General features: G+C 42.3%; 1 protein-coding gene across 1 annotated transcript in view; it reads left to right on the top strand.

The window, feature by feature from the left end:
* ITPRID2 (ITPR interacting domain containing 2) overlaps positions 1-17095 on the top strand; it is a 179767-nt gene that overhangs the window by 12533 nt on the left and 150139 nt on the right. The window contains exons 4-5 of the mRNA XM_069225457.1: positions 2023-2066; positions 5504-5560. Coding sequence (XP_069081558.1) covers positions 2023-2066; positions 5504-5560 — 101 coding nt within the window. The remainder of the gene's footprint in view (positions 1-2022; positions 2067-5503; positions 5561-17095) is intronic.

Raw genomic sequence — 17095 nt, 5'->3', positions numbered from 1 at the left:
CTGTAAGCTCACAACTGTGTTTGATAGATATTATCACGATTTGGAGCCATTGTTTAGGCCACAATGCAAGAGGCTTTTTGCAGAGTCGACCTAGCAGATTTTCACTGCTATGTTGTAGTAAAAAGCCCATTGTTCACTGACCTACTGGGACACCTGATGAAGCTAAGAGGAAAGGGTTCTCCGCTATTTAAAACTACTTTTTTCAAAATACTAAACGTGGACTTCGAATACTTTTTTTTTTTTTTTTCCTGTTCTTTACATCAAGTAGCAAGAATAGCATTTCCAGCCCAGAAATGTTGACTTTTAATCAATACACATTATATCATGGTAATCAAACCGTTTTCAGACAAAGCTACCTTACATAGCAAGCATCCTGCTTGTTATTTTTTTTCACACATAAGATCTGCACTATGGCTTGGCTGCAGGTGGCTGATGCTTGTTTTTGGATCTTTACCATCTAGTTCAATTTTCGGTGTTTCTTAGGTTTGGCAGCTCTTGGTATTGCCAACTGTTCTGTGCATATTTATGTTTTGATGCTTTTGCCCCCGTCATGTCGATCATGTTTAGCTTTTTGCTGTCCCTCAAAGTTCTCCTTCATTTTTCCATTTTTGTTCTCTTATGAGTGGGAACATGTGTTGTAGTGACTCGGGTGTTAGCCGAGGATATAGCAGAATTGGTTTTGAATCCCTGCTTCACCATTTGACAAAATTATGTGATCCTAGGTAAAACTTGTTAGCCTGGTGTTCACCTGTCAAAATTGTCTTATTTCATCAGCCTTAAGCTTGCCCTAAAAATTGGATACTTACATTTCAGGTTAGAATTATTTTTCAAGCTAATTTGTGATAGAATTATTCTGACCCCGCAAAACAATTATTTTGACCCTTTGATATAACAATTCTCAGTCTGTGTCGTACTTCCAAAACGAATTAAAGATGAAATATTTCTAAAAGCATTCTTTGCCTTGTCTAGAATGATGTTGTAGTTAATCAATATTTATCTGTTGGATAGTGCAAGCTTTTTGCATTTTCACCCACCACTTAACTAGCACAATCTGCTCTATACCACAACAAGTTTAATCACACTATATCAATGACTAAACATTTTTTTTTTCCTCTTACGAATTTGCAGCCTGGGGTTCTCTTTGCTGGGTGTTTTCCTTTCATAGACTATATAACTGTTATGCCCTCACACTGCCAATAAAATTATTTTGCAGAATTAATCTTTACTGATAGTAGAAGAGGTTACAGTATGCAACCATACAACAATAGTTTATTCAAGTAATTTTTTTTAGTATTTAATTCCATTCACCTAAGGAAATGGTTTAATCTGAAAAGGAACTGGAAAATGAGAGCACGGTTAGTGGTACCTTTTTAATGTCAAGTCGCGTCTTTTTTTTGTTTGCTGCCGTCATAGATGGTTCTTGTTTCTTCGCCCACGGGTGACTCTGCATTCTTTTCAAACCGCAGAATTTGCATGCTTTCTCTGGTCTGCGGATCGTTAATGATCCTGTTTAAGGAAAAGCACAGGCATGAGTTTGAACTAGGCTTGAGTATCCTTTTGGGCATGAATATGTGATGAGAGATTGCATAAAACTGCATGCGAACTATAGTGTACACACCCTATTTGTTTAAGTGATTTAGTGAATGAAAAAAACGCCCCATTTTCAGCAAACGGCAATACTTACTAAACATTTTTCCAGCTAGTATTCTATTGAATTGTGTGTCTCTAGCTAGCCCCGTGTGGCCATTTAATTTCCCAGCCTGCCCGGTGTAGATCTATTAAATACAGTTCTGTCTTCTGCAACTTTTGGTGTGTTTTGTACTTCATTGGCGTTTACTGCGCCTTTCATCGAACTGCCTTTTTTCATTCAATAGATGCAGAACACATGTTTAGGTGGGTTGGACTGTGCATCCTTTGTTCATTCCTTGCATGCAGCATGTTAAAAGCGAATGGGTTGTTGCTTCTTCCACTGGAAAAACTTTAAGAAACAAAATAAGTTTACTCGTCTTTCTCTGGTTTTAGAACCCCCTTCGGAGCCTCTTTGGATGAGCAGAGTAACCAAAAGGGTAAGACACTCCTTAGTACATGCTAAGTACACCTTGTGTTGTATACGTTATGTTGAAGCCTGTTTTGCCACTAATATCTTGCAGTGGTCTATAGTACGTCTGAACCTTTTCTGCTGCTAGATGGTTAATACTTTTATCAATGCAGAACTGTTTTTGGCACAATGTTTAACTATTCTCCTCATATAGTAATAGAGTACGCCGAAGACTGTTCCGTGCATCTTGGTTGGTTATACAGTACATTGAATACTGTAAGGCGCCCTTGTACACTTTGGGCCTAGTCATAAAGAGGCCAGTAATGCCTTTTAGTAGGTGTTTGATGCCACCCTTTGCTAAAGTAAATCGTATGAGCAAATCGCGCACATATTCTGTGTGCGCACCTTGGAATAAAGATTACAATGGTCTATTTGTGTGTTATGCGTTCCGAGGTGTGGCTCTGATTCGGGTGCCTTTAACGGCTCTGATTCGTGCACTGTGCCTCAATGCAAATTAGCAGATGCATAATTTACACCTGCAATTTGTGGCTGCCATTATTATCCGGGCCTTTGCAGGGTTAAACGGTATTCTAAGGGGCAACTAAGACTGTTTTGACACTAAATGGTTTGTAATCCTTGTACTGAGGTCGAACAACCTAGAGTGTCCTCTATTACTGGTCCCGAACACTAAACGTTATGTTTCAGTATGTCCTATATGGTTAACTAGTACATTTAACACTGGTCTGTTACAAAATTCAAAGTACACTATGGATGACCAATCAGTAGATTAAATAATGTTTGCTTCTAAATTCTTAGTTCAACACACCAGAGAAGTTCCTGCCTTAGCCAATTGCTCTGATAGACTTTGTACAGTAACGTAGAACCAATGACTGTTCCCCTCTAGTACATTTTCTGTGATTTAATGCATAAGCCTCTGTTGCCACTAAATGTTTTTTGCACTTTCTGCATGGTTTTGCAGTATGCTGAGCATTGTTCTGATATGGAATCTGCTGTAATGTAGGACTGCTCTGACACAGTACATGAATACGGGTTTGTATTGTCGAATCACTTCTAGGTTTTTAAAGCATTAGATGTTGGCAGTTATTTATGTGTAAGTAATTTTGCTGCATTTAATTCAGAAGAGCTATTTACATTACACATATAACATTATAGATGGGTATAAAATTATAGGTGTGTACAATTATAGATGGGTAAAGCTGCCTATTCTATAATTTTGTATTGTTTATTATAGACGCAATAAAAATGTAGACACAAATAGGCAAGCGAGAAGATGGAGTTGTCTACGATGTCCCTCAGAATACTAAGGTGAAAAATGTTAATCACCCTTTACCCATCTATTATTTTATCCTGTGCATGACCCCTACCCCCCACACACCACCAAACACTCATGTACCCCTGTTTTCAGCTGCTTCGCAGGGGCACAGAAGTAATGGGCAACTGTACATAACATGGCCCTTCCATCGTGGCCCAAATGTAAAAAAAAAAAAAAAAACCTGGTCGCCTGCCATCTGCCCCAACACCCTTTATGCCTTCCCTCCATCTTTTATGCCTAGTCTCCCCCTCCTGAGGTTGTGCTCTCTGCATGGGGGAGCCAGTGCCTTCTCCAGCTTACATTGAAATGACTTCCACGGGTTGCTACCTTTCCAAGAGGAAATACTGCCCATTTATCCATGTTTTAAGCGTCTGGAAAAGCCCAGCGGTATTCTTGAAGAAACATTGGTATAAATTATTTATTAATTTGTAACATGACCATTTTATTTTTATTTATTTATCAACCAGCAATCATTATACCAGTTCTGGAGCTCATTTTAAAGTGTTTTCTTCTTATATTTTCTTTTTAAAATATGTGCTGACAAGGGGAAAAAATACAGCCTGCTGCTCTTTTCCCATCCCTTAGTCGCCTTGTTTTTTTTCCTTCGGGATGTTTTTTTGTATATGTAGTGCAAACGGTACCCGAAGGTATTTCGGTGCTTTACATGAGCACCAGGCACCAGTTACATTGCATAAGGTCACACTTTTTTTTTTTTTGGTACAGAAAGATTAAGTTATATTTCTCAGAATCGCAGGATATTGAGCTGACTATGCCGAGACTCGAACCTGGTGCCCCAGTTCCAAATTCGGCAGCTTTGGCTGCAACACCACATTCCTCCCTCCTCCTCTTCCGTGAATGTATTTTTAGAGCTTTAACAAAATGTTGGTTTTCACAAGAAAGCCAACAATGTGTTAAAACTCTAAGAAACGTCAACACTGCACATTGTCTATTGGCACAGTCAGCATGTGTGCTCTGCGTGTTAGACAGAAATCTCAATAGACTTTGGTTTGTGCCTGTGTTGGTTTTCACAGCCACAGTTCTTAAGTGTAATGGGTGGGGCCTCGGATCGGGCTGTGCTCTGTTTCATGTGCACCCCTGAACTGAGCCATCCATCTAGCTTGAGCTGGGTAGGAGCATTCTAGGACTCTATCAATATATAATTATTTAAATGATTCTCTAATGATTCTATTGAGCCTTCACCTGATACTGGAATATGTATAATTCATTATGTGTCCTAGGCTATATTGAGTTTAAATACTTATTGTGCTTTGTGGGCTAGTACAGTGCACCTTAGTTATACCTAAGTAAGTAAGAATGGCTTATCAGCCTCTCCAATTAGCCATAGAATATATATCATTTCCATAAAAAGTTACATTTCATATTGCCACAACTTATCGAGCGGTGGCTGCTTGCCAGTCCAGACACTATGGGTATGTACATTATCGTTGGTAATGTGGGGGAAGTGTCCATATTACATTTGAGATTTCAAACAGGCCCAGAAAAATACGTGCTATTCTTCAGATTTACTTCTGAACACTCGCTTTGAATTCTCTGAAGCAACTAAAACAGCTGTTTCTCTACGAGTAAATATCTGGTCTCTGCCTAAACCCCTATTATAGACTTAAATGCCCTGATAATGGTAAAAAAAAAGGCACAGGGAACACCTTTCAGTATACAAAACATTCAGTTTCACGGGTGCAAAGACACTTCAGTTGTCATGGCTGTGATTCTGGTGTACTGGCCAGGCCTGCTTTTTATGACTATTAAACCGAGCAGACTTTGTGTTGCTTGAATCCGATCTGCGTTTTCAGTTCGTTGCCACACCTGGTAAACGTTCCACCTTCGCTTTTGATAACAAGTGCAAAGTACAAAAAGATTGTGCCTGTGCAGGCAGCGCGAAGAATCCACCTTTCTGTTTTTCGCAACTTCAGTTGACGTCAAATAAGATGTTTGTCTGAGCCTGTCACTTTGAATGATGTTTACCCGATTACCCTGCACCAACTTTTCTTTTCGCTGTAAGTTTATTTGTTTTAAGATCTGAGGGACATGTCAGACCCTTGTTCTAACGAGAAGATGCTTGAGAAGATCACATTCCTTTTCTTTAATGGTTTTTGTGGATTCCTCTGTTATAGGCATGCTTCTGAAAAATTGTGAAAGTTTTGAAGATGACTTATCTTTGGGAGCTGAAGGTAATGTGCCTCCTCTTGAGTATAACGCTCAATCCCCTTATTTTACCTGCATTTCTAGTTTAATTTCAATTCGTGCTGAATGTGTGCACTTCGTGGTGTCCGTGCTTTCAACTTATTGACTTTTGCATGAATATTTTTGTTTGAAAGTAACAGCATTGTAGTTTTCAGATTCTGTGCATGCTTGACAGTTTTCGCTTTTTGTTAATGTTTTCTTTGGATTGTTATGCTCTGTCATTAACACAATACAACTTTTTTTGTTGTTTTTACCCATATTGCAATACTGACTTAGACTTGATTCGAGGTTGTAAGCAGCCATCTTCTTTAGCTCGCAGACGTTTGTACCCTTTAATGCCATTTCCTGTTCCTCTACAGCCTCATTCCACTGCGGTCCTTTGTTGACCTAGTAATATGTTTCTTCACTCACTTTATTTATATTTCCGGATAAAGAAGCTAAGGTCATACAGGGTGACTATTACTTGATTGGGTGATTGTTGGGCAGTACAAGGTGTTGCCAGCAAACTTTTTAAAAAAATTGTTATTTGGCAGAAAGGTGGTGCACAGTCGATTGCAGTAAATTTCTAGGGTAGGTGCACAGTAGTGTACGGTTGGGCGAGTTTTGGTATGTTGTGGTAATTGTACAGCATGAGGTTGAACTGAGTGATGCACAGAGCTACACATCATAGCTAACTGTCTGAGTATCAGTCAAAAGTCATTAGGGGTGCTGGTTTATAGGATTAAGATACTCTCAACTGCTCCAAGTGATTTCACCCCAGAGAACAGTACCATTTAATCGTTTGTCGAGTTTATTTTCCTGAAAGTTTACTATGCTTATTTGGTTTTATTGTGATGATCATATCCCTGTTTTTGTATTCTTCTGATGGGTTTGCTGAATATTTCCATAATGTGCCTATTTTTGTTGGATGTTCAGTCACTCCTTTAAGAGATATAGGAATTTCTTCTGTAATGGATGCCACAACACTGTATGCAAGCCTTAAACAAGCCAACAAAAATGGCATTCTGTGTGTAGTGAATGATTTTGTGTGCTGATGACATAAAGTTGTGTCTATTTCTTTATGCATGTTTGACTATGCAAGGAAGATAGTTTAGAGGAATGCTTTGTTAAAGAGATTCCATGTAGTTATTAAAGAAATAATAGAATCTTGTATTTGATAATGGTGCCAGGATACACCAGTCCTAATGATGACTATAGATTTTAAAGGTGCAAAACTTGATTTTGGAGGAAAACGTACAGCTCTAGTAGACAATGTGTTGTAGCAAATTGAGAAATTCCCTATCCCTTTCTCCCTCTCTCCCCCTCACCCACCACAGTGATGGCTCCTTGTTTCCAACCCTAGTCCTGTCCCTCAGCAGCCCCTTGGTTGGTGCTAGTGGATGCGACAAACCAAGGTTTGGAAACCAAAGAAAGTATACAGCGCGCTCACAGAGACTTACCTCACTTTGGTTTTCTGCCATTACCTCCATTACCCCTGAAACCTGGCATAGCAAGTGAGGTGACCCTTACCGGGGTAGCAGCAGGTGTGCTATACTGACGACCTCTAGATAATATCCAAGATGAGAATCCAGTAGTGTTAAACTATTAATGAAAGGTTTTTGGCATAGGAGAGATGTTGGCCCCTGTAGTCTTTTTATAAGCCTGGGTGCCAGTAGCTCTTGCTTGAGTCGATGGATGCATTGTCTGTGCCCTTTTCTGAGCAAAACCAAGTGTCCCCCTGTCTCTCATTCTAACTTGTAGCATATCTCTCCTTCTTGTTTTTAGAATGGCAGAAACTGGAATATGACACCTCTGTCTTACGACCATTGTCATATTGTTATTACTCTACTCTTAAAGAGACCAATCTTTTTCCAGTACGGCTTTTGGACACGTTTTCCCTGGCATAACCACTTCTTCTCCATTCTTACCTCCTGGAGCTTCTCGCATTTGAAATTGTCAAGCTGTCATGCAGATAAAACCATTACCACATGAGGCATCTGTGACGGAGTCTAGGAATGATTTAAATTCCACATATCCAACCAGTTAGTCCTACTCTTTTAGTGCTCTGAACTATCTGCCCATCTGTATGGGGTTCACCGGGGGCCCCCTAGTCTTACTCTATATGCTCACCCCCATTTATTTCTAATTTATTATTTCTCGATTTGCACGCAAATTTGAATTTCAGACACCTTGACAGTAGCCAGACAGTACATAGCCCACTGATCACTCATGCCAAACTCTCTGAAAATGAGAGTAGTAACCTAACCTCTCAGCTTAAACCTTCAGAGTCCTGTTTATCGTCCTGCTGTTGATTCTGTGCTTTCTTCACTGCAAAAAGAAACCTTGCGAGCATTATATGACTCCATATTGCAATTAAAGTTGTTTGGTAGTGACACTGCAGGTGGACAGATTACGGAGAACCAGAAGGATACGTCTTTTACCCCTCTTTTCACAAAGCGTAATCCCTCATTTGCATAGTGGGTATGAGTTAACTTTGGGTACTCTAACATTCGTATTTCCCTGCTGCAGAATGCAGTCTATTCACTACAGGCAGTTGCCCACTTTTCTTTGGGGGGAAAAAAAAAACACTTTTCATTAACCTCACTTTGTTGCCTACAAACCAGCTTGCTATGGTCTTCAGGGATTTCAGTGGCAGCGGCCAACCTCTATTTCTCCTCACACCACTTTATATCACTCAAATCCTTACGCAGTATGAAGCCTTCTCAAAATTCTGATCTGCTAATGACCGCTTCCTAGCTGTATCCAAATCACCTGGCTTGTCCTCTCTCTTCATTTCTTTGACCTTTAAGCTGTTTTAGTATATGTATTTCCTCTGTATTTTGTAGAAACGTCCATCAATTGCACATTCAAGGCAGCCTTACACTTTTATCAGATTGACTTGCAAAAGACAATAGTAAACCGCTCATTGGCAGCTTGTATTTATGGACCTTTTTTGTAACATTACCTTTAACATACTGTATTATCCATCTTCTGCCGTTAATTATTAATTGTATTTGTGGCATGCAGTACATGTTCCTTCACAAGCCATGCTCAGTCACCACCTTCTAAATCTTTATTTCAATGCCAAATAACTGCTACTTAAGTGCTGACATGCATAACGGTCATACATCAGTCCATCTGAAAGAGCACAAGAATCTGGATGCAAAGTGGTGTGTCAAATGGTTTTAGTTGCAGGTGGAAAGCTTTGCACAAGGTCTTTGCTTAATTGTCTTTTAGGCAATTTACTACCCATTGCTTTTCTAGGGACAGACACATGCTCCAATTTCTCAAGGAACCAATTATTCCTACTACCTCATTTTGAATTTGTAGCTTATTCTTGAGCATAGCGTGCGAATCAAGGTAAGTTACGGCATTAGGAGAATCGGTAGACACCCCTGATCTGAAAGTCACCAAGCGCAATATCTATCATGTAAGACAAATGAGGATGAAAATTGAATTAGCAGTTGCTTGAAAACCGCAGTGCAAAATACATTGTGGAAACCAGATTAGAGTGTAGTTTTTGCATTAATCGAATTCTGTGTGAACCATGAGATTCAAATAAAAATATTTGTTTTTGTATTTTATGTAGTAGACAGTGCCCGAGAATAATGGTTGCTTTTTTGTCTTCAGTTTTTGTGCACCACATGGAACCTTTACTAAATTTGTTTGTCAGTCACAGACCGTCTACTACTTAAGGAAGCAGAAACTGATTTTTGTATCCTGGGTGTTGTCCGTGTTGCAGCGAAGAACCCAGCGCGCACAACAGCCGCCGTATCTAGATTAACAATTTAATTTGGAGACTATTATTGCTACCAAGTAAACCTGGATACCACTTGGGCAGCAGCTGCAATCTTTATAATTTCCTGTCAGTGACTCAGCAAATGTCCGATATGTTCTTAGGGGCCACAACCCACACGATCTCTGGCGGACTAATTATAAACCACTTCTAGAGAATACTGTCTTCAGTTTAGAGAAATGAGAGATTCATCTTTCTCTCCCCTTGAAACAGTAAACCTTGATTCTTCCAGTTTTTTTTTTTTTTTTTTTGTGGGCCAGTCTCTGTTACATTCCCACTTCCTTCTGTAAGGAGTTGTTTTATGTGTAAAAGCAGAAGAGCAATAAAGCCATTGAGATAGTTTACGCCTATACATTCAGTAGGAGGTCTTCTTTTAAACGGTATTATTAGGTGTCAGTGGGCCACTATTATATACTCTGATTAACGCCTTGTCCACCAGATTACAACCTTTGTTTTTTATAGACTACTTTGCAACTATTTATTCAAATTGAACGCGCTAGTCTTTTACAAGAAACTCTGGCTTAACACAAACAAATGTACCTAGGAGTATAGACTTTTTAACCTGTTTTTATTAGTTTACATTAACAACCAAAGGTGAAGCCAAATATGCAATACATTCCATGTTATTGGAGATGTTATGTACATAAATATAAATCACCACCACAATACGTAATATGATAGCATCATGGTGAAAAAAAGTTGTGGTATCAAAAACACAGTTCCCTATTGGGGGGTGGAGGGGCAGTAAAGTGCGGGTGTTGTTTAGCCATTAGTAGGTGACAGTGGAGACGGTGGTCTAGAGATGAGAGTGTAGGCATGGGTTGCCAGTGCCTTCTCCATGTACGATTACAGTCAAGTGGTAGGTAGGCATGAGCCATTCACACCCATCTGTGTCTGGACAGACATCTGCGTGACTCGGCTATCTGTTTCAGGGCGGGTGCGTGTCCTTCTTGGCTTTGATTTTCGCAGTGCATACACCCCCAGATCCCACCTCCTACCCTAGCCCTACCTGTGGTACGCAGAGAGCACAGCATGCTCGATTTCCGCTCTAGCGCATTGTAGTAGCTGTTCAGCCATTTGCTAATGTCGGGGCTTTCCATTGCATCCCAATCTGATGTATGTAGAGGCCAAATGCTAAATCAATGAAGCAGTGCAAGTGTTTATTACCTTTGGCTCAAGGGAGAATGCCCAGAAGGAAGGATTCAGGGGCAGGGACCAAGACGTGTCCTGATATCTTGGCCGCAATGGTCGTAACTTCAACCCATGTGCGGTATAGAGGGGGAGGAGTCCCATACCACATGATAGAACCCAGCCTCTGCCAGCATGGAAGCAGGGTATATTTTCTTAATGGATTTGGGAGAGAGAGATATGCTTGATGCATATAATTAAGTTGCATGTAGTGGATTTGCGCATTCAGAGAGATGACTTTGAAACTTTGGTGCACCCGTGTTCAGACCTTATCAGGCAGGGGGTGAGGAAGTATGTTGTTCCATCGAGTCTGTGCTTTGCTCTCATTAGCCAGGCTAATAGATACCAGGACCCAATGAATTATTGAGATGGCCCAGTGTATGCCACCCTAGGTGAGAAGGATTTGAAGGGGTAACGAGTCTCAACATTCCTACATGTAGTTCTCACTACATGTTTTTTAGGTAAACCAGTGCATCGTCTGCGTACAATGAGATAATGTAGTGGGTATCAAGTTCTGGGATTACCCAGTCCTGCGCTCATGGTCACAAATGGCAAGCCAGTGATTCCATCGCAACAGCGAAGAGCAGTGGTGACAGCAGCCCTCCCTTGTGCCCTGCATGATTGTAAAACTATCCAAGATCAGTTGCCCCGTTTGTACTCTGGCTACCAGGTCTGTGTACACACCCACCAAATGAACCTCTCACCAATACGGTGTAGCTTGGCCATCAAGAAGTTCCAGCATATGGTACTGAAGGCCTTTTCAATGTGAAGAGACAGTGCAACCCTATTTGTTCACCTTTTGAATAATTCGCAGTAAACAACGGATATTAAGAAAAGTGCTACGACCTGGTATACAACCCAATTGGTCCTCGGGGACCAGGGCCCCAACCACCGGGAGCAACCTATTGGCTAGTACCTTGCCTAGGATCTTACAGTAAAGATTTAGGAGGGCACTGGGCGGTAAGACTGTATATCCAGAGGATCACACTATCCAATGCCTCACCATATGAGTCCGGCAGCCGGCCACGAGAATAGGCCTCATTTAGCATCTCTGAAAGGGGTTGAGCCAGATGTGCAGAGGAATGTAGCGTAGTATTCAGTGGGCAAACCGTCTGTGCCCGGGGTCTTGTTCCTGGCCTTCTGGATGATAGTCTTCCTGATTTCTGTCAACTGAAGTGGTACTTCCAGATCCTCCCTTTGCGTTGGGGAAAAACAAGGTAGCATTATGTCAGACAAAAATCTCTGTAGTAAATCTAGGCTGGGGGAGTAACGTCCCCGTAGAGTGTGAAGTCAGTCACAAAACCTATAGTTGATATCTGCCTATGACGTGTCCAGTGAGCCATTGTCTCAACTGATAGCACCAATTGGGGTATGCTGTTGGGTTTCCTTCAGTAGCCACGCTAGAGGTCTACCTGAGCCAACACTCTCTACATGTTGTCTAGTGAGCCCGTATCTGTAATCATGCCTCCCTAATCTCATCTCCGTCTGTCTGGTTTCTGCATGCAGGTGCCGAAGACGCTCTGTCCTAACGCCCAGTGTAGTCGCCTTCCTCTCTAAGGGCCACAATCCCACCTCCACTTTTAATAAGTCGTCATGCAGTATGTGCCAGACTGCCTGCGTAGCAGTGTCCCTATTCCGTGGCTCAGAGTGTAGTGGATCCCTTGTTCAATGCAAACTCACCTGCAGTGGGCAGTGGTCCAAAAGCATGTGAGCCAGATATTCTGACCTATTGACTATCGGCCATAGTCTGTGCAGAGGATTAGGTCAAGTCCGGTGTGGAGATCATTGACCGGTGAATAAAAGCAATATTCACGTGCCAAGGGGGTAGCATAATCTCCACACATCATGTAGGCGCTGTTGCATCAACCATTGTCTAAAACACTGTCCCCCTGGTCCCCACTGTGACCTGTACTGGGACTGTGGATTGATCCATATCAACATCAGGCACACAGTTAAAATCTCCACTCCATATGCTCAGTGCTGCAGGATTATGGAGTAGTGCAGGTGTAAGCTTTTCAAAGAATGTTTGGTCAGTGTTAGGTGTGTAGAATCATACAAGAGTTAATGCCTCCCTATTCCGGTGGTCATCCAAGATTACATATCTCCATTCGACATCTGTGTCATGACGCTCTACTACATGTGTGATCCAAATGAGGACATCTCGGGCATATGCTGAAGCTGACATGCCATACACGTGCCCCCTTCGTGTAGCATGGACCTTCTGTAGTTTTGCTGCAATTAAGTGTGTCTCTTATAAGACAGCTATGTGTGTGTGCTGGTACTTGAGGTAGGCTTGGATATGGCAGTGTTTGGATGGGGTCGCCATGCCTTGGAGTTACGTTATACTGTGGAGTGAGCATTTCAGGGTGTGTACCCATGGTGATTTGTAATCAAAGATGTACTCCTTAACGGATTGAGGTCTATATATCAGACATGATCTGCATGTACGATTATTCAGTGATACAACCCTCACCGCCGCCCTCCCCATGTCGCCTCCTAAAAGTCTTTGCTCATAAGTATTGACTTAACGTAAATAAATGTAAAACAATAACACAGGCAAAACAGGTTTGTCTCAGAGTCACCTTGTGGGGCATTGAAGTGTCAGTGTTCGCACCCTCCCCCCGCAGTGTGGCCCATGTCAGAGACTGTAGAATCTAGCCTGACAAATCCCCCTCCCCCCCCCCCCCCCCCCCCCCTCCCACCAAAAAAAAAAAAATCCAGTGCTGCTTACTTTCGAGATGAGCCAAGTTCAATGTAGCCAAATCTTTCCCGGCTATCTCCCCTGTGGGCAGGAGACATCATCCGCTGAACGTATGGTGGTCTTTGGGAACTGAAGGACCACATAAGTTGAGGAGTGCGAGCCACCCGAGTCGGATCCTGACTCTGATGGGTGCTCATTACCCAGGAGGTTGAAGGAATTTGTTCTGTGAAGTGTGGCCTCGGATACTGCTCGGGCCTGCTCCGCAGCCACCTGATCTTTGGTGCGTTTTGTTTTAATGGATCTGCGTTTATGGCGTCTGATCTTGGGCACCAGCCAGGCTCCATCACTTTAGCCATCAGGCGCGTCATGGGCAAGTCCCTTAGCGTGGAGCCAGGTCCACACATCTTCCAATGATAGAAATATGTGGGCCATTTCGCTAACAATCACTCTTACGTTTATCAGGGAATAATGGGGCATATTTAATACCCCAGCTTGTGGAGCCGTTGCTTGACTCTGGAGTAGGAGCCCTGGTGATGCTGTACCACTATTGTGTGGTCGGAGTATGCCTTTATTGTTCCCTTTTTCGTATTGCCAAACACCCTTGGCACTGAACTTTTGCAGCAGCAGGTGTTGATCCCGAATATTGAGGGGGTGGGCTATGATTGGGTATGGTGGGGTACCCATCTGGCAAGGGGGGTGGTGTCCGGCATTCGATGCGCTTGTTCGAGAGAGTAGAACTTCATTACCTTGCCCTCCCATACCGTCTTCGCCAGCCACTCCTTGAGAAGCAATTCCACACTAGGCCCTTGTGAGTGCTTGGGGTAGCCCAAAAGGCAGATATCATAGCGCTTAGATCAGCCCTCTGCATCCTCAGCTATGTGGTGAAGGTGGGCAATCTCTTCCTCCACACCTTTCGGTCTCTCCTATAAGTCTTGCATTGTGGGCCGCACTGTAACTAGCGTAGATTCCGTATCATGCACTCTGTCTGTTAAGTTGTGATGGTCATCATGTAGCAAATTCTCATCAAGTGAGACAGTGTCAATTTGGGCTCTTAGAGAGGTTTTTGTGTCCAAGATGGCCAGCAGTGCTTTGTCAAACTGACTAGAGTGGGCTTGGAGAGTCGCTTTGACTGTTGTAGACTGTAGAGGGTCCTGTCCATAGATGCAGTTGTTGTAGCTTCTCCGTTGGACAATGATTCGGTGGTTTTAGATTTCCCCATCATGGTAGGCCCAGTTAATCAATTCCAGGTGTATCAGATGAGCGTCAAGTGTGGTCAATGCCTGACAGTCGCATCTAAATTTTCCAGTCTCAGTTTAACCGGCAAGAGCGGTACCAAGACAGGTCAGATCAACTTTCTCTCTGGGGAGGACTCTTGAGGTTACAGGAAGAAGAAACAGGGCAGGTGACTGGAGGCGGAGCACTTGGAAGCAAGGCCAAATGGGGAAGGCCACATAGTGCCACAAAGTAATGCTCTTTACCATGTGCATGCACAAAGAAGAAATCCACCAGCTACTGTCAGTGGCGTGATGCATGTAGTGATAGCCAGCCGTCGCAATCGACTGTTCCAAAACAATCACCATGACATGGGTAGAGCAAAAACAGGTAGCGTAGTGTGGTCTGGTCTCAGCATATGTAGGCTTAGGAGGGCACAGAACAGCTGGTAGCGCTCCCCACCTTAGATAGGGGGGGGGGGGGGGCGGACGCGACCTCCCATCACAGGCACATATAGTCCTTTAACTCGGAGAGGCGCCCGATCCGGTTAGGCCACTGCTGTAGGGATTGCAGTCCCTCGTGACAGGCCACACGGGTCCCACCACTCCTGTCAGTCACAGCGCCTCACTGCCAGTCCTCAGGCTTGCTCAACTCCTGAGGGCAAAGCCCATTAGGGTGAGTGCGGAGTGCAAGCGGGGGCTGAATAATCAGGATGTTTCAGGATAATTGCATCGGCTGAGACGAGCGCATTTCCCCACCTTCCCCCCCCCAAAAAAAAAAAATCTATGAGTATGGACTTACAGATGTAAATGAGCAGTATATGGAGTTACAGGACATTTCTTTAGTTGAACAGCTATGTGAATAAAAACAGTATTGTCAATTTTGACACGATCCTGAAGCCTTATATTCCAAAATTATGTTTAGGTATTAACAGGAATGTTCAGGATTATATCAACATTGGTGAAACTTTAAAATCCTCGAGGAATTCATTAGGCAAAGAAGAGAAATTGAGTGGAGGTGCAAGCCAATTTGAGCTATTCTTTGTATTATGTTAAAGATGTAGAATTAGCTCATATTGTATGCAGAACTGAATAAAATAGAAATGCTAAACTATTAGAATCCTTTCCCTTTTATTTTAATTTACGTGCGTCTTTTCCTACTGAACCTTCATTCTCTCCGCCTGGCTGTGCCTTTTTGTTCATCTTTTTCTTCTACACCTAAACAATAAAATAAAATAAAAAAACTATTGGTGTTAAGAACATACCTAAAATCAGACGACCCTAATGCAAGAGCCAGGTGTCTTATATGTGCAAGACTTGAATTAAGAACCCTTATGTCCAGTCTCCACACAAAACATTACATATATAGGTAGCCGGTTGGCAGAAATGTTTAAGTAGCTACGTCTAGCCCCTAACATAACAGGTGACACCTGGAAACGTGGACATAAATCAAGGCTACTATCTGAGGGCATAGATCGTGCACAACTCCCAATTTCTTAGGCACATTTAATATTTATGGAGCATGTTTGCTCTATTTAACACCATCAGTGTTGGATATGAAAATAATCCTTCACTAAGCTAGAGTAAAGGCGCTGTTGATTTAGCAAGCCCAGTGTATCTGCTTTTCATCTTCATGTAATCCAAATAAAAATAGTTAATTAAAACGTTTCTGAAATACATTTTAAAACCTAAAATAATGATCGTATTAAGGACTTTTGTGCGTTTAATGTTTTATTTCCTGTCCCTCAGTTACATTGGTGGGCTGTCGTGCTGTGCTTAATGCATGATCATTGGCAAAGGAAACTATGCCAACTGTTGTCTCCTAGGAAATGTAATCTTGCAAAAGGCAAATAAAGCTGAGTCAGTGGCATGTCGAGCAGAGACAGGCATGTGGCTGGCTCTATCCAGCTTTTCCTGCCTTTCAGGCTCACTAGCCTGAGATTAAATATCTAGATTTCCCTGGAAGCCAGTGTGGTTGTCTAAGCCTGTATTTATGTTCCTAAAATCGGTATGTGAAGGTATCTAATGCATACATCTTAGTGCAGAGAACGGAGAAGTGGTGAGCTGGGCTGTGCAAATAGTATGTAAACGTGAACAATTAAGCGACCTTAAAGAAAAGGCTCAACCCTCACTCAAATAGATTCAGTGTGGGATACTTCATTAATCTTTAACTCCAGTATGGGGACAAGCACACATGGTTGAAGGTTTAACAGTTATTGAGTATTGATCCTTAAGATCACGTTTGTATTGTATGCACAAATGGCAACCCTTGGATTATGCTTTTTTTCTTTACAGAAAGTGAAGCAGGAGTTGGAAACTGGTGCAAGTGTGTGGTGGGTTGCTGGGACGTGAGGGAGTGTAGGGCGTGTGTGAGACCAAATACTGGGTGGGGGGTATTTTTGGTAGTGTTTTGTTAGTGAATATAAAGAAATGCGATATAGAATTGTTGAACGTTAATCGGCATTTAGAGGCGATGAGAGCAACGGGCTTTTGTGAGTGAGTTACTCTGAAATTGGTGCCTTCTAAAAATTTGGATTGACATCTGCACTTTTCGATCTGTGAGTCCCTGGCTCTTGTCATGACACGTAGGCATAGAACCCTGAGCGGTGAGAGAGCGTTGAATTCATCCATAGCACTGTAGTTATTA

This window comes from Pleurodeles waltl, chromosome 3_1, assembly GCF_031143425.1.
Source record: "Pleurodeles waltl isolate 20211129_DDA chromosome 3_1, aPleWal1.hap1.20221129, whole genome shotgun sequence".
Classification (NCBI taxonomy): domain Eukaryota; kingdom Metazoa; phylum Chordata; class Amphibia; order Caudata; family Salamandridae; genus Pleurodeles; species Pleurodeles waltl.
The sequence above is the reverse complement of the archived record's forward strand: the minus strand, read 5'-3'. Positions and strand labels throughout refer to the sequence as shown.